Source organism: Oculina patagonica, chromosome 7 (assembly GCF_052425735.1).
Source record: "Oculina patagonica isolate OP01 chromosome 7, crgOcupat, whole genome shotgun sequence".
Taxonomy (NCBI): Eukaryota; Metazoa; Cnidaria; class Anthozoa; order Scleractinia; family Oculinidae; genus Oculina; species Oculina patagonica.
In genome coordinates this window covers 9,374,252-9,388,651 of record NC_135764.1, presented here as the reverse complement: position 1 = coordinate 9,388,651, position 14,400 = coordinate 9,374,252, and the positions used below count along the sequence as shown (strand labels likewise).

Genomic DNA, 14,400 nt, shown 5'->3' with positions numbered 1-14,400 from the left:
TTGTCACTTTTATGCGCCTTAAAAATAAAAAAACAGCCATATTGCGTCTGTTCGATTTGGCCCTTTAAAGCCAAGTCCACCCTTCAACTTTTTACTTTTTACTTTTTACCTTTTCTTTTTACCCTTTTATATACCTGAAGCCTGAAAGGTACCCCTTTAGGGCGGAGCCTCCCCGTATAGGCCATTATAGGGAGTACCCCCCCCCCCCGGGGGATCATCCAGAGCCTGGAATAAAAGGGGGATCCGCTCTCGAAGGTAATTTTTCTCGGCCCCTCGGGCCTCAACTACCCGGAGCGTGCAACTTCCATTCTGCATCTGTAAAACGGAGTTTTTCAAAAGTATAAAAGTTATTGTTAGATAAGATTTTCCTGCGAATTGGTTTCGGATAGCTAATCACAAGCTATTTCGTAATAGACTGTTGATACGTTAACTACAGTACCTCGTCCACATGGGAAGTTAACATAGCGGGTACATGCGAGGAAACTTTCTCGGAGTGTTCTGACAGCATTTCAAGCAATAATTTCAGCATTTCCTCGCAAAGTAGTAGCGACTTCATCAGATGCAGTAATTTTCGCGGGAAAGGCTTAGCTATAAATAACTTTACTTGTGAAAGCGCCGTTACACAAATACACGAGAGTTGCACGCTCTGTCTAAAAATAAGTTGGGAGCCCGAGCCCCCGGGCCCCTCCCCTTGATTCGCCACTGGTCTAGCAGAGAAGGTCGCTTACGAGGGCATATGATTCGCATGACGTAACGCTTCTATCCACTTAAGGAAGGGGGCGGGGGGCGTTGCGTGACCAGCCTTAACAACAATAGATTCGAAGGAGATAATAGAACAAGGACAATTGCAATGGTGGTCGCATTTGCTTCTGGAATCATTTAATTACAAAGTTTCGTGAGAAACGGTAGGTCGCTTACAGTACAAATTCACAGCATCATTTCACGTTTTGTCATTAAAGCAAGTTTAAGCTTCTTCCTTGTGTTTTAATTAAGGGTCTTTACTTTTTGTCCAACTTGACAATGAGCTCCATAAGCCTGTCGAGAATACAAAAATAAAATTAATATAGATTCAATCAAACAGATCTAGTCTTAAAGCATATATTATTTTTTTTTTCCTTTTTTTTTACATTTTATCTTTTTTTCTTTTTTTTCAAGTAGATGCCGTCCACGTTTTCTCCCGTTGTTGTACTTTGGAATAACCCGCGATTTTACTACAATATAAAATAAGTAGTCTATTATATAACTTATGCAAAAGCGTACTACTAGCCAAAAAATTCAGTTGTGGAATAAGTTTTCTTAAAAAGTTATATTGCGGTACAACTAAAATAAAGTTAATTGTTCATTCATTCATTCATTCATTCATTCATTCATTCATTCATTCATTCATTCATTCATTCATTCATTCATTCATTCCATTCATTCGTTCGTTCATTCATCTATTCATTCATTCACTCATTCACTCATTTATTCCTTCGTTCCTTCGTTCCTTCGTTCATTCGTTCCTTCGTTCCTTCGTTCCTTCGTTCATTCGTTCATTCGTTCCTTCGTTCCTTCGTTCCTTCGTTCCTTCGTTCCTTCGTTCCTTCGTTCCTTCGTTCCTTCGTTCATTCGTTCATTCGTTCCTCCGTTCCCTCGTTCCTTCGTTCCTCCGTTCCTTCGTTCCTTCGTTCCTTCGTTCCTTCGTTCCTTCGTTCCTTCGTTCCTTCGTTCCTTCGTTCCTTCGTCCCTTCGTTCCTTCGTTCCTTCGTTCCTTCGTTCCTTCGTTCCTTCGTTCCTTCGTTCCTTCGTTCCTTCGTTCCTTCGTTCCTTCGTTCCTTCGTTCCTTCGTTCCTTCGTTCCTTCGTTCCTTCGTTCCTTCGTTCCTTGATCCGTCTGTTTGTCTATCCCTCAATTCCTTCCTCCTTTCGTCCTTCCGTTCCTTTCCTCTTTCGTTCGTTCATTTGTTCGTTCTCTCATTCATTAAACCGTTCATCCGTTTCTTCGTTTGCTTTGTTCGTTCGTCGTCCGTTCGTCATTCTTTTTTTTTGTTCGTTCGGTCGTTCGTTCTTTTGTTCGTTCTTTCTTTCGTACGTTTGTTCGTTCGTTTCTTCGGTCGCTCGTACGTTCGTCATTCTTTCTTTTGTTCGCTCGGTCGTTCGTTCTTTTGTTCGATCTTTTTTTCGTACGTTCGTCATTCTTTCGTTCGTTCGTTCGTTCGTTTTCGTTGCTCGTACGTTCGTCATTCTTTCGTTCGTTCGTTCGTTCGTTCGTTTGTTCTTTCGTTCCAAAAAACTTACTCACCTTATTTCCCGCAACTTCCTGGCATCCTGATGCAATAACGACGACGACGTCGACGAGGACGTCGACGACTGCGATAACTTCTGCGAAAGCTGCGACGACTTCGACTGCGTCGACGTGGATCGGACACTTCATCCAAGCCGTTAAAGGGGCTGTTCATTTCTTCTTCCATGAAATCATCGACATCGTTTTGAATCGCGTTGTTTTCATCCTCTCTTCCCTCGCTTTGTTTGTAGTCAGTACCATCGAGATCGTCCTCGAATGCTTGTGTTTCCTTCCTACAATAGTAAACATGAGGGAAGCTACTGAATTAACGTTAACTGACACAACAACCTCCAATCTCAACTTTTATATTCGCTTTATCTAGGAATGTTTCACGACTTTGATAGCTTTTGATCATTGAAATAAATGTTTATTCATGTTACTGTAAGTATTGCTCAAAGATTGAAAATAAACCATTTTAAACGCATTCATTTATAAATTCATTCATTCATCTTTTTTTATTCTTTTGTTTGATAGTCCGTTTATTTCTTCATTCCTTCTTTCATCAATAACATGCTTACACCACCTTTTGGTAAGATATTGTTTTCTTCATTTTCGTGATTTGTAACAGAGGGTCCACCTTTATAACCCACGAGAACTCAACCTAAGAAATGCATGAGGACTTCGTTTTCACCGCGAAAAGAGGAGTTGCCATAAATTTCTTAATTGCTTAAGAAAACAATTCAGTTTTCAGCTACGCTCTACAATTTATGATATAATATAATATGTGCTATAGCTATTAGTAAAAAAATGTTTGATTTTAGAATGTGAAGATTTGAATATGGTTAATTCGTATTTATCTTTACTCGCTTGAGCAAAGTAAACTGATTGTAAACACATCTCCGCGTAGCATTAAAGTCATTAAAATGAAGAAAATAACTGACAGTAACAAACAAAAATGGTGCTTTACCTTTCGTAGGGAAAATCGTCGTTAGTTTCCTCCAACGTGTTCTCTGAAGCTAGAACTTCATCTTCACTAAAAGGGAATTCGTAGCTTGCGGCTAGCGCAAGGCCAACCAAAGCTAGAAACACCGCAGTCTTCATTCAAAACTCTCGGTTCTGAAAAAGCCTCTGTTCCTAGCTTTTTTATGCCCCTGGTTAAAAGATATTGGTACTGGCAGATATCGATCTTGTTGGTGTATTGTAGTTTCAGCTCGTTTCATGATATGGATTAGATATGGAGAGGGGCGGTAATATAAAAGTCAGTGCTATTTCAATGTTATTTTTAACTGAAAATAAGATATTAATAGAGTCCCAGAGCTGAGGACTACTCACGGATTTCTGGAAAATGATAAAATCGGTGTTTGCCATAACCTCAAAACTGAGCGGTTTTTGTTGGAACTTTCCTTATCAAATGCTGTCAAGATTAAAGTGAAAATAGTTTATTACAAGAGGACATGCACCAGAAAATTACCTACCGTGTAAATAACGCCGAATTAGTTAAATTTTATCTGATCGTTTTACCGTATCTATATCTTTTCACGATTGGCCTTTTTGTCGAGGTTTTTGACCGCTGTACTTGTGGTGGAATTTTCTAAATGAAGATGTGCGTATTAGCCCGCGTTGTTCTTGTCTATTTGTGATCAAAAAGTAAAGCTCCCTTTAAAAATAATCAAAAGAAATACAAACGTTAAACATTCCGAGCTGGGAGAGTCGTTAGCAAAAAAAGTGATTTTTTTTTTTTCATTCTTTGCCGCACAAAAACCAGGATAAAGGCATGTTTTGTTATTGCATGACCGAGGAGAATTCATCAACAGATATCGGTGAGATAGTTAGCAAATACCCACGCTTTTGTTGTCAAATATACGACAATATATTGGCCAAGGAGAATTCCTCGGTAGATACTTCAGGGGGTATAGTTTTGATGCGCAAAACGCTTGCATGGAGACAATTAATAAAGCAATATTTGCTACCTTCACAGTTATAATCCCCTTATATGTAGTCATTAGAATTTTACGTTTGCTCTTGACTCTCTAGACGAAGTGTAGTTGTAAACTACGCGGGAAACGGGAAACGTTTTAGAAAAACTGTAAATGTGGTGAAGACACAAAGTTTCCCGTGTGTGTTTTAAGTCAGTGTAGCTCGCTGGCTCTGTATTATGATAGCCGACGTTAAGGGGTGATACAAATACTATTTCATTACTATTTTTTGATCCAAAAACAAGATATAAATAGAATCAGAGAGCTCAGGATCACTCACGGATTTCTGCATGGAAAACAAACAAATCAGAGTGTATCTCTTTGCCTTGAACTGGTGTTTTTGCTATGCTTTTCTACAACAAATACTTTCAAAAGCAGTGTAAAATAAGTTTGTTATAAAAGAATATCAAAAAATTACACCTAACTCCGAATTGCCTTATCTGATAATTACCTTATTGACTGAGAAGAATCGTCATGAACAATATGCAAGATGATTAACAAGTGCCCACCATTTGCTGCACAATATACTTTAGAAAAATCGATAAAGCAACATTTGTGAGGAGACAAAGAATATTTGCATCATATTATGTTATAAGCCAAGTATAATTACTCAGCAGATACTTCAAGAAATTTATGGTAACCTGACCCACGCACAAAACACTTGGTAAAAACACAGAACACAGAGGAGTCAAGTTTGTCCGCAATTCAAAATCTCTACCGTGCAAAACGACCTTCAAAAGCTTTTCAAAGCGATCGCCGATACAACGCCGTCATGCGATACTTGTTTGCAGATATCGTATTCTGACAATGGTCGCCTGGGGCGAAAAAATCGTCGCCCGAAGGTCGACGATTTTTTTCGGAAAGCGAAGCTTTCCGACGAGGCACGAAGTGCCGAGAAGAAAAAGAGACAAGGGACGAAACATTATACCACGTGATCGGCTCGATGTCACCCGAAGCATACTGGTGGCGGAAACGGAAGTCGTGTGTAGATCCATGCTGTGACAGCTGAAATCAACCGTTACTAATCCGAAATTCAAAACAACAACTGATCTTTCGACCGGCGGTAAGATTCAAAATAATATATAGATTTAGGCAAGCCTAAAAGCGGAGCTCCCCAGTTAATTTTTTTGCACTTTATTGAACTCTGAATTCTGGCCATTGTACAACTTTAAGGCTAAGAATTTTTTATTCGTTTTATTCTTTTAATAAATAATAATTAATACAGTCAACTTTCTCTTAACGGACACCTCTATAAGACGGACACCTGGTGTTGGCCCCGTCCCTGCCGTTTTTCAGTCATTTTACTGTAACTAAACTCCCTAGAAGACGGACACCTCTCTAAGACGGACAATTGGAGCCGGTCCCGACGGTGTCCGTTTTAGAGAGAGTTGACTGTATTGTTCCTTATTTCTTTTTTACTGTGTTCGGGGGGGGGGGGGGGGGTGGGGAGTACTCCCCAAAAATTACTATGGGGGTTGCCGCTGAGTTGCTGAGACTCTGGACCTGTTTCAGAGACAGCAGGTTCAATTTGCGACCCTGTTCCAGTCAAACACTGCAAGGTAGGTACCCTGTTCCAGCAATATCCACAATGGAAATATATGAAGATAGATGAAAGGGGCGGAGTTTCATAGCTATACTTGATAGTGTTCAATCATGATTCTGGGAAAACAATCAACCCTGTTTCAGAGTCAAAAGGGTGATTTGTATACCCTGTTTCAGAGTCAGAGAGGCAAAAAAGCATACCCTGTTGAGAGGCACATACCCGTATAGCTCTTATATGAGAGTACCATCCTCCCCTTCCGGGTACCGTGTACAGCAACACCAAATAAGAGAACAAACAAAATCAATCAAAACGTTATAATTCCACCGACAGCATTAAGAAGTCTGGATGGGAAATTATGTTGCAAAACGGGCAATTATGTTACCTTCGTGTAAAAAAAAGGAGGGAGGAGTAGGGCTGCATGTCCGGGTAGATAGGCATATCACATAGTAAATAAGGCATTTTTGTTGTTGCTTTACCAGCTTTAAAAGAAAGAAAATCACTTAGCATTTAGAGTATAAAGGAAATAACAAACATCTACATTTATAATAAGGTTGATTTTAATGTTTTTCATTCACTCATTTATTTATTTTCATTTTCACTATTTGCCTATATTTTAATTTTGAATGGAAATGGCAGAAGTTATAGCTAAGGGTTTAGAGCATATTGCCCAAATCAAGCTAACTCCAAGCAAACCGGAGTGAAAGCTAACCACAAGCAAACTACAGTGGAAGCTAACCGCAAGGAAACCGGATGAATAAAGCTAACTGCGAGCAAACAGGGGTGAACCTAACTCCGAAAACAAAGAAGTGACATTCTGTCATTGCACCGAACAGGATCACCCCATCCCCAACCCACCCCCCCCCCAAAAAAAAAAAAGAAGATGATAGCACCTTATTTACTTTTACATGTCTTTTGACTCCCCTTCCTCTTAAGGGGTTTCACTTCACTTACAGAAAAAAAAGCAAAAATTCTGGGAAGCTAGAATATTGTTTGTGAGTCTCAAACTCAGTTTTGTTATTTGATTACGTAGAAAAAAATAGAATCATGTTTGCTTGTGTATAAAACTATGCAAGAAAAAATATAACATCAATACTTTGACTATTCTTTTAAAAATTTGTTTGTATTATTGTCCACATTTTTTGGAGTCATGTTGCCCATTCGTCATGGAGTTCACAAAGTAAGCAAGTGAGTCACAATTTGGTTGCTACATGGTACCTTATGGATTAGAATATTTCACTTATTTTAAAAACATAGCTGTTCTTATAAATTGTACACAGCATACAGTACATAAGAATGAAATTGGTAATGCATATTGCTTGCAATAACGATTTTACACTCACCTATACTTTAGAATATTACAGTACCACCAGTTTCAGCATAACCAACCCAAATTCAAATAATTACATTGCTTTGTAACTCCACTACCTCCCCCAAGGTCAACCGAAGATCTTATCATATAATTAGACAACTACATGTAAGTCCTGTGTAGTCGAGGGCTCAAAACATTTGGACACTTGCAGGTCATGTTAACAGGCCAAACAGATTTAAGCTTGGTCATATGTGGTTTCTTACCAGTCAAAACATTGAAAATAGCAATTTTAAACTACCACCATTTCTGCCATTACTGTTTTGGCTGTATATTTTTCAAAAGATCACTTCGTAATGCCCTTGTTTCATCTAACAAGATGTGAAAGTGACAGGTCAATCAAGAAGTCTTTTTCTGAAGTAAACTGTAAATAGGTTAACATTTAAAATATAAATTTTGCTTATTTGCAGCTTCTCTTGTTTTTAATTTACATGTCCCTAGTCTCTTAAAAATAGCATCATGACGACACCCAAACATCGAGCTGGATTTAATCTTTCCTGTTTTCTATTTATGTCCTTGTCCTTGTCTGTTTTTGTGTCTGTGGCTCTGCAAAATCTGCAACTCATGTTAACCCTGAAAAAAAGTCAAATGCCACAGATTAAATTAAAATTGATTAATTGGCATCAATATCAATAATTTATAGGACAAAACACTTAACTCAAGCTTGTTTAACTGAAGCCAAACTACTGGATGCAAAATGATCCATTAGATATTTAACAGAGATGTATCAGCACAGACTATTGTTTTACTGATAACTGCGAAGTCAACTAAATATTTTAATAAACTCAAAGCATCACTGCAAACCCTAACACCCCCTCTTAATTAAAAGGTTTGGCCTTTAAACAACCCCCCCCCCCCCCTCCCTCCCCCTAGCCCTTTTGGAACTTCCATTGACCTTACATGGGATGGATCTGAATATTTGGGTTTTCCTTGGTGTAAGAACCTGTGAAATATTTCTTTGTTTTGGAGCTATTGTTTTCCTGCTCCATGTTGTTTTGAGGTTCTTTGATGCCTTGTTTCACTGGTTCATACACGAGGATGAGCTGGATATCTGCCATAACCACACATTGGAATTTTAAAAGGAGTTTGTGAGGGGAGGTGACATTCAAACCATTTAACCTTCCACAGTGAGGCTAGGTATAGATATTTTCTGGTAAAAGATGTAGGCATTTCATGAAAACATACTTTTAGTGAAATATTAATTATTTAAATTGTCTACTAATACATATGTAGTTGTTTTGAATGTCATTGAGGAGAGACAAACTAACTCCCAAATTAGGATTTCAAGTTGGATTTTGAGTTAGGATTTCGAGTTGGATTTCGAGTTGGATTTTCGAGTTGAATTTTACAGTTAGGATTTCGAGTCGAATTTTCGAGTTCAGATTTCGAGTTGGATTTTTTTTGACAAAGCAAAACCCATTACAATTATTGAAAGCTAACCATAAACAGGCTAACCGGAGTGCATAGTGGGCTAACCGAAGTAAATAGTAGGCTAACAGGAGTGTGTAGTAGGCTAACCGCAGTGCATAGTGGCCTAACCAGAGTGTATAGTAGGCTAACCCGCGGAGTGCATAGTAGGCTAACCGGCGTGTATAGTAGGCTAACCGGAGTGTTAAGTACGGTAAGCAACTCGAAAATCCAACTCGAAATCCTAACTCGAAATCCAACTCGAAAATCCAACTTGAAATCCTAACTCGAAATGTTAACTCGAATTCCAACTCGAAAATATAAGAATATAACACCAGCTAAAAGAAGGATTGACATAAATAATCTATTAAAAACCACCACACCAGCTCTAATTAAAAGCCCTGTTTATAAAAATAATTTATAAAAAATTATGTCTTATTTAATGGATCTCATCAAATATAATTAGCCTCTTTCGTTTATACACTCAGTGTAGTGACCCTTCCTTCCTACATGGGATATTTAGCTTTTCTACTTGGGGATTTCTTGTTAACTTACCTGTATAGAAAAAAACATTGCCACATCATAAAAGCTTTTCTCCTAACAGTAATACTTATAAGATTTTCAAAGATACACATTTAACACTGTCATAATGATAGTCAATGAATTAAAGTTTGCATACATAGCTGCATACAGTGTCTAAAATGGCATGGATTACAAGTAGAGCGAACAATTGTGTTTTATAAAATTACTCAAAATAATTAAGATACATGTAATTTTATGTGGAAATAAACTGATTTTTTTTGTTTCTGCTAAGGTGTGGTAAAAACGGGTCAATTCAACGCAAGAAATTCGCAACGTAACGATCTCTTGGCGTAATCGTCCACGACTCCAAAATAGTTTGTTCAAACAAATTCCAACAGCGAGTAAATAAGAATAAATAGATGACTTAAAAAGCTAAAACACTAAGTTTAGCTGGGAGTTTCATTATAAACAATTCAACTTAATATAAAGTTCTGTAAACCAGAACCACTAAACAGAAGCAAATTCACTCATAAAGCATATAATTACAGATTTTCACAAAAAAAAACATGGACTTAGTGTGTTCAGTAAAGTCAAAGTTTGTTACCTCATATTTGAAGTCGGAGAATGCTTGTCAATTCAGCAGACATGAGCAGAGGGCAAAGCTTTCAACCAGCTCATGCCAATTAATCGGAGGCGAAGCGGCCGCAGTTTTTCGTATTATTATCCAACTGCGTAGAACATGTAAGCTTTAAATTATACTCCAGCACCAACGACCTTTGAATTATCTGCGAAGGTCTATTTCAGCCTTCTCCATCCGTGTAGCTATTGACACTTTTTTCCTTCACTTCAGTGAATCGAGTTGGTCAACCGCCGAAACGGTAGAAACTCGCTCGCTCGCCAGCTGTTTCGGATCTCCCCGTAAGCCCTTATCGTTTGCCAGAACTTCCATGATGTGTAAAACCTTTAGACGGGGTAGACTAAGAAATATTTACGAAGACATTTCTTTTTCAGCTTACAAACTGTCCGGGTTGTTCACTTTGTCCTTCATGTAAATCTGAACCGACTCACTTGCGCCCGCGGTCCAATAGCAATGCCATCACTTGGTCAGCGGTCAACTTCAAAAAAACACGCGACCTTGACCAGTTCTAAACCTGAGCCCGCGATATGGTCATGTGATACTGGTCAGCGGATACCTTGTTTTGACAGCTGTCAATTGACCATAAAATGGATGTCCAATATCAAAGATCTTAGTCGTTGACCTCACTCATTTCTGGTTAACCAAGGAGGCAGAAGATTGTCTCCCCCCCGCTTGGGTTGCCTTGGGACTCCCCTCCCCCTCCCCAAGAGTCTGTACGCGCGGCGGGCGGGCGGGCGTACGCACCAAATTTTTCCGGCCTCCTGGGTTTACAAAAATTCTCACGTACCCGCATTACCCATGGTGCTCCGCGGGCGCGCTGGCGCGCGCGGGGGCTCCGCTATGAATAGTGCTCTCCGGGAAAAGCGAAATTTACCATACGAGAAACAACGAAATCCGAAGAAATTGAATGTGGAAAACAATGTTTTCTCTTCAAAGCGGTAAGTTACTTGTGAAACACATTACGGTATTGCAACATCACATGTCTCGTGACGCATTTCCGCCACCAGTATCCTCCGGTCCACATTGTACGAAAACGAATTTTTAACTGCCTAAAACTCGTCCCCCGAAATACAGCTTAAACGACTTGTTTGAAGATTTTCTTACAGCGTATGGGGGAGACAATCCTAGTATTAAACCACATGTTAAAAATGAGATCGTTTCGTTTGATTTTTAGCGAGTAACGAGGGATCGGAATTTCGCCTCAAATCGCTTTCGTCCCTTGCTCTTTTTCTTACTGCTAGTCTCTCTGGTAACGCCCACAAACATTGATGTCTGCGGATGTCGCATGAGGGTATGAATACGATATATCACAAGACCAGACAATCTGTAAACAAGTATCGCATGACGGCGTTGTATCACGTACGGCTCACATGATCGCTTTGAAAAGCTTTTGAAGGTCGTTTTGCACGGTAGAGATTTTGAATTGCGGACAAACTTGACTCCTCTGTGCCCTGTGGTAAAAATAACCAACATTTGCGACAATTTACTTTCGGCGAATATTATTTTCCCGGTGGTAATAAACTATCATAATATCGTTCGCTTTTTATGTAAAAAATAGGATAGTATGCCATCTTGATTGGACAAAACAGATTACGGAGAATTTGTAAACTACGAGACGAAAAATCTGGGAAAACTTTGAAATAAGGTAATTTATCGCAGTTTAAGCTGGGGAGACTTAGAAGAAATAAATACTGAATGTTCAACTCCGTAATTTCGGTGAGCCACAACATTATTTGGTTCAGTTTTACATCATGTTTCTTTCAATTGACTAGTACGTTATCAAATTTCGAGGAATGTTGAACAAAAAAAAATAGTATCGATCCTACTGCTTATTACTTCCTCTAGGTCCATAGGAAATTAAGGGAGAATGGGAATCATGAAAAGCTTGGTTTGGTTTAGGTTAAGTTCACCTGCAGGTAATGTTAGCAACCTACGGACGATTTTGTTTCTCTCTCATGCATCTTACAATATAGCACATTTTAAAAATAACATGCACTCCTAATCGTATCGTATAGATCATAGCTTTCATCTGCGCTATGTTCAAGTTAATAGGCACATTCCGAGTTATCCTTTGCCTCTGTTTCAAATCTACGTCCGAATTCGAAACGATTCATATAAAAATGATTTTCACCTACAGATCAATGTTCATGCAAATCAAGCTAATTTTCATTCGAATGGTTTCGCACGTAGACTCGTTTGGAAACAGAGGCAAAGGATAACTCGGAAATGGCCTATTATTTTTCGGTAGCAGCTACGAAGCTTGGCCGTGAAGAGAATACCACTTTCCAAGTATGTGTGGCTAATCTTTATTCAGTTCTCAAAATTTGTGGTTTGTCAACAATAAGCATTTTGTCTTGTTCAATATGGGGTCACAGTTTAGTATAGACACTTTTTATCCCCCGCAATATTTTAAGACCAAACGTCAGGCAAAATTAATCCGCAGGGACAGAAAATAATAATCTCCTATTGAAGCCCACATTCTTCAGTATTTGTTTCTTTCTTGTTTGCGTTACTGTGGTAACGGCAATTAAGGGGTCTGGAACAAGCTAGGAAACACACTTTCATGTTTCCATTCCCTGACTTGAACACTGTAAATTGTAGAAGCCAAAGCGCGGACAACTTTAATGGAGTTACCGAAACTAATTGCTTGTTCCGGTAGAACCTTAAAGTTTTAAGAATCGAAACTATTTTTATGTTTAAGAATTCGGAAACAATGAGATAAAGAAAGGGAAGTTGAAAGAATTGGCCCGGTGATTAAAGAAACAGCTTCGAACCGTTCATTCCTGCTATTCCAATTGGTTTGTTGTTTTTCAGTTCGATACCTGCAAGAATCAATAAAAACATGTGCTTTCCTCTAACGGTTTGTTTGCAGATGACAGTGAAAGACCATTCATTTCTAACATGACTGTGTCGAATTTTTTGCGACAATTTCTTCTTTTGGCTTATCTTGGCTTGGCCATAAAAGGCTGCAGACACAAATCTCTTGAGTTTGAACATCGTTCAACAAGCTTGGTAAAGGGGTGCTATTGTCATAACGAAAGCCTTTCTTTGTGCTTCGAGATTCAACCAGAACTTATCCAACTGACAGACAAGAAGAAAAATTTGCTGGTGCGATATAGAAAACTGGCATCTCAGAGATTTTATGTTCAAGTGATGGGCGACAATTTCTTGTGGTGAGTGGTAATACCTTCCTTTAGCTTGTTGCACAGACATTAATTTCTTTATGTCTTTTACGTTCATTACGTTTTTACTGCCTAACAAGTACATTCGATTATCGCTATAGATTATGTTAATTATTTATCAGAAGGCTTGAGGTAGCACCTGTTGTTTCCAACAGTGTTTTTTACCTGTTCGCGCTAACAAAGCAAGTAAAAAAATAATAACTTTGCTTTGAAGTTTGACATTTCCTGTGTCTCGTGTCGTATCGTTGCCACTCAGTGGTAAACTGTGTTATATACGCCGTGTCAAGCTTACCCGAAACGTCAGTGATTTTTCGTGGTATATTACTCAAATCAAACACAGAACTCAAAATAAATGGCTTGTCGAAAACTGACAAAAACAAACGTACCAAATTCTTTGCCGAATGGCAGAAGCACGGCTCTTACTACTGAAATCAAAACTCCTGGTCACAAAGAGTCGAGAAAAACTAATAATAACTGTCTCTTTCTATCCCTAGTTTTGAAAAATACTTAACTACAATATAATGTCAAAACGTCTTCTAGATTTCAAAACGCACGCTTAAAATGCCAATTCTATATGTCAGAATGCGATCTACGTTGTTTATATTTAAAGCGGATCATCAAATGTATTTCAGCGCTACGGGTCAATTTTTCGGCCTCGAACACTAACATGTGAATTAAATGGTTTTCTGTTATTATCATTATCTACAGGCCCCACCCTGCTGCAGAACCATTGTTTATTAGCACAGCCAGGGAGGAGACCAATTCTGGGACTGAAGACCCAATCCTTGAGGGTCGTGCTGGCTTGACGGGCGAAAACGGACAAAGTTCCCCTGTCCTGTATCAGAGAGCAATCGAGAAACTTCGAAGGAAACGAGAAATGCAACTTTTAGATCGCGTTTCGCTTGCTTTACACAACAGAGCAAAGCAATACCCAATAACCAAGGCCTTCCATGTAATGTCCATGAGCTTGTTGGCGGAACGTGGTCCAAATACGCCTGCGCGCGATACGGAAACCGCTGACTATAAAACCCACAAGTACCTAACACTCTTTGGCAAGAGAAGAGATAACTGTGAAGACTTGAGAGGAGACCCCAATAAAAATGATTGTTTGGGAATGTGCGGGCCAAAATGCTGGTGCTGGAAGGCGATATGTGATGACTGTTGCTTCCATCAGGGCTGTTATGAACACGATCTATGCTGTCGCGGCAAACGGAAATTTTCCTCTTATTGCTTGCTTCCCTTTTTTCATAACTTCGGTTGTGATAGTTTTGGGGGATACCCTGACTGTCTCTAGAAATCTTGATAAATGAATTGTTTGTATATTTGTGCCAAAAACCTGAAAACCTGCTTTCTTGAAAGAAATAATCGCCAAGGGTCATCTTTGTGAAGTCATTGTTAAAAGCAATACTGAAGGGCAAACACAAACAAATACCTGTAAGACTGTTTTTTAGACAAACATTTTCTTTCCAATTTTTTATTTTTTCTCTTATGCTTGCACACGTGTC

General features: G+C 38.9%; 2 protein-coding genes across 3 annotated transcripts in view; one reads left to right on the top strand and one right to left on the bottom strand.

Annotated features, from left to right (window-relative positions):
* Positions 1–851: 851 nt before the first annotated feature.
* On the bottom strand, positions 852–3,394 carry LOC144659962 (uncharacterized). The gene is made up of 3 exons (XM_078520495.1): positions 3,230–3,394; positions 2,281–2,555; positions 852–1,035 (listed from the first exon to the last, which is right to left on the bottom strand). The coding sequence occupies exons 1-2, from the start codon at positions 3,361–3,363 to the stop codon at positions 2,282–2,284; spliced, it is 408 nt and encodes a 135-aa protein (XP_078376621.1). The 5' UTR covers positions 3,364–3,394; the 3' UTR covers positions 852–1,035; position 2,281.
* A 7,165-nt stretch (positions 3,395–10,559) lies between these two features.
* LOC144660724 (uncharacterized) overlaps positions 10,560–14,400 on the top strand; it is a 4,692-nt gene continuing 851 nt past the window's right edge. The window contains exons 1-3 of one of the 2 annotated variants that reach the window (XM_078521453.1): positions 10,560–10,651; positions 12,586–12,886; positions 13,604–14,400. The exon at positions 13,604–14,400 is cut by the window's right edge and continues 851 nt beyond it. In XM_078521453.1, coding sequence (XP_078377579.1) covers positions 10,621–10,651; positions 12,586–12,886; positions 13,604–14,189 — 918 coding nt within the window. In that variant the 5' untranslated portion in view covers positions 10,560–10,620 and the 3' untranslated portion in view covers positions 14,190–14,400. Of the gene's footprint in view, positions 10,652–11,920; positions 12,003–12,585; positions 12,887–13,603 lie in introns of those variants that run through there. The other variant, XM_078521454.1, reaches the window with a different exon arrangement.

What these genes read in the sequence shown, in the direction of transcription:
- LOC144659962 (XM_078520495.1), bottom strand. Translation starts at nt 3,363, where the DNA reads ATGAAGACTGCGGTGTTTCTAGCTTTGGTTGGCCTTGCGCTAGCCGCA. An exon ending in GACGATTTTCCCTACGAAAG is followed by an intron (nt 2,556 to 3,229) that starts GTAAAGCACCAT and finishes TTACTATTGTAG; the next exon opens with GAAGGAAACACAAGCATTCG.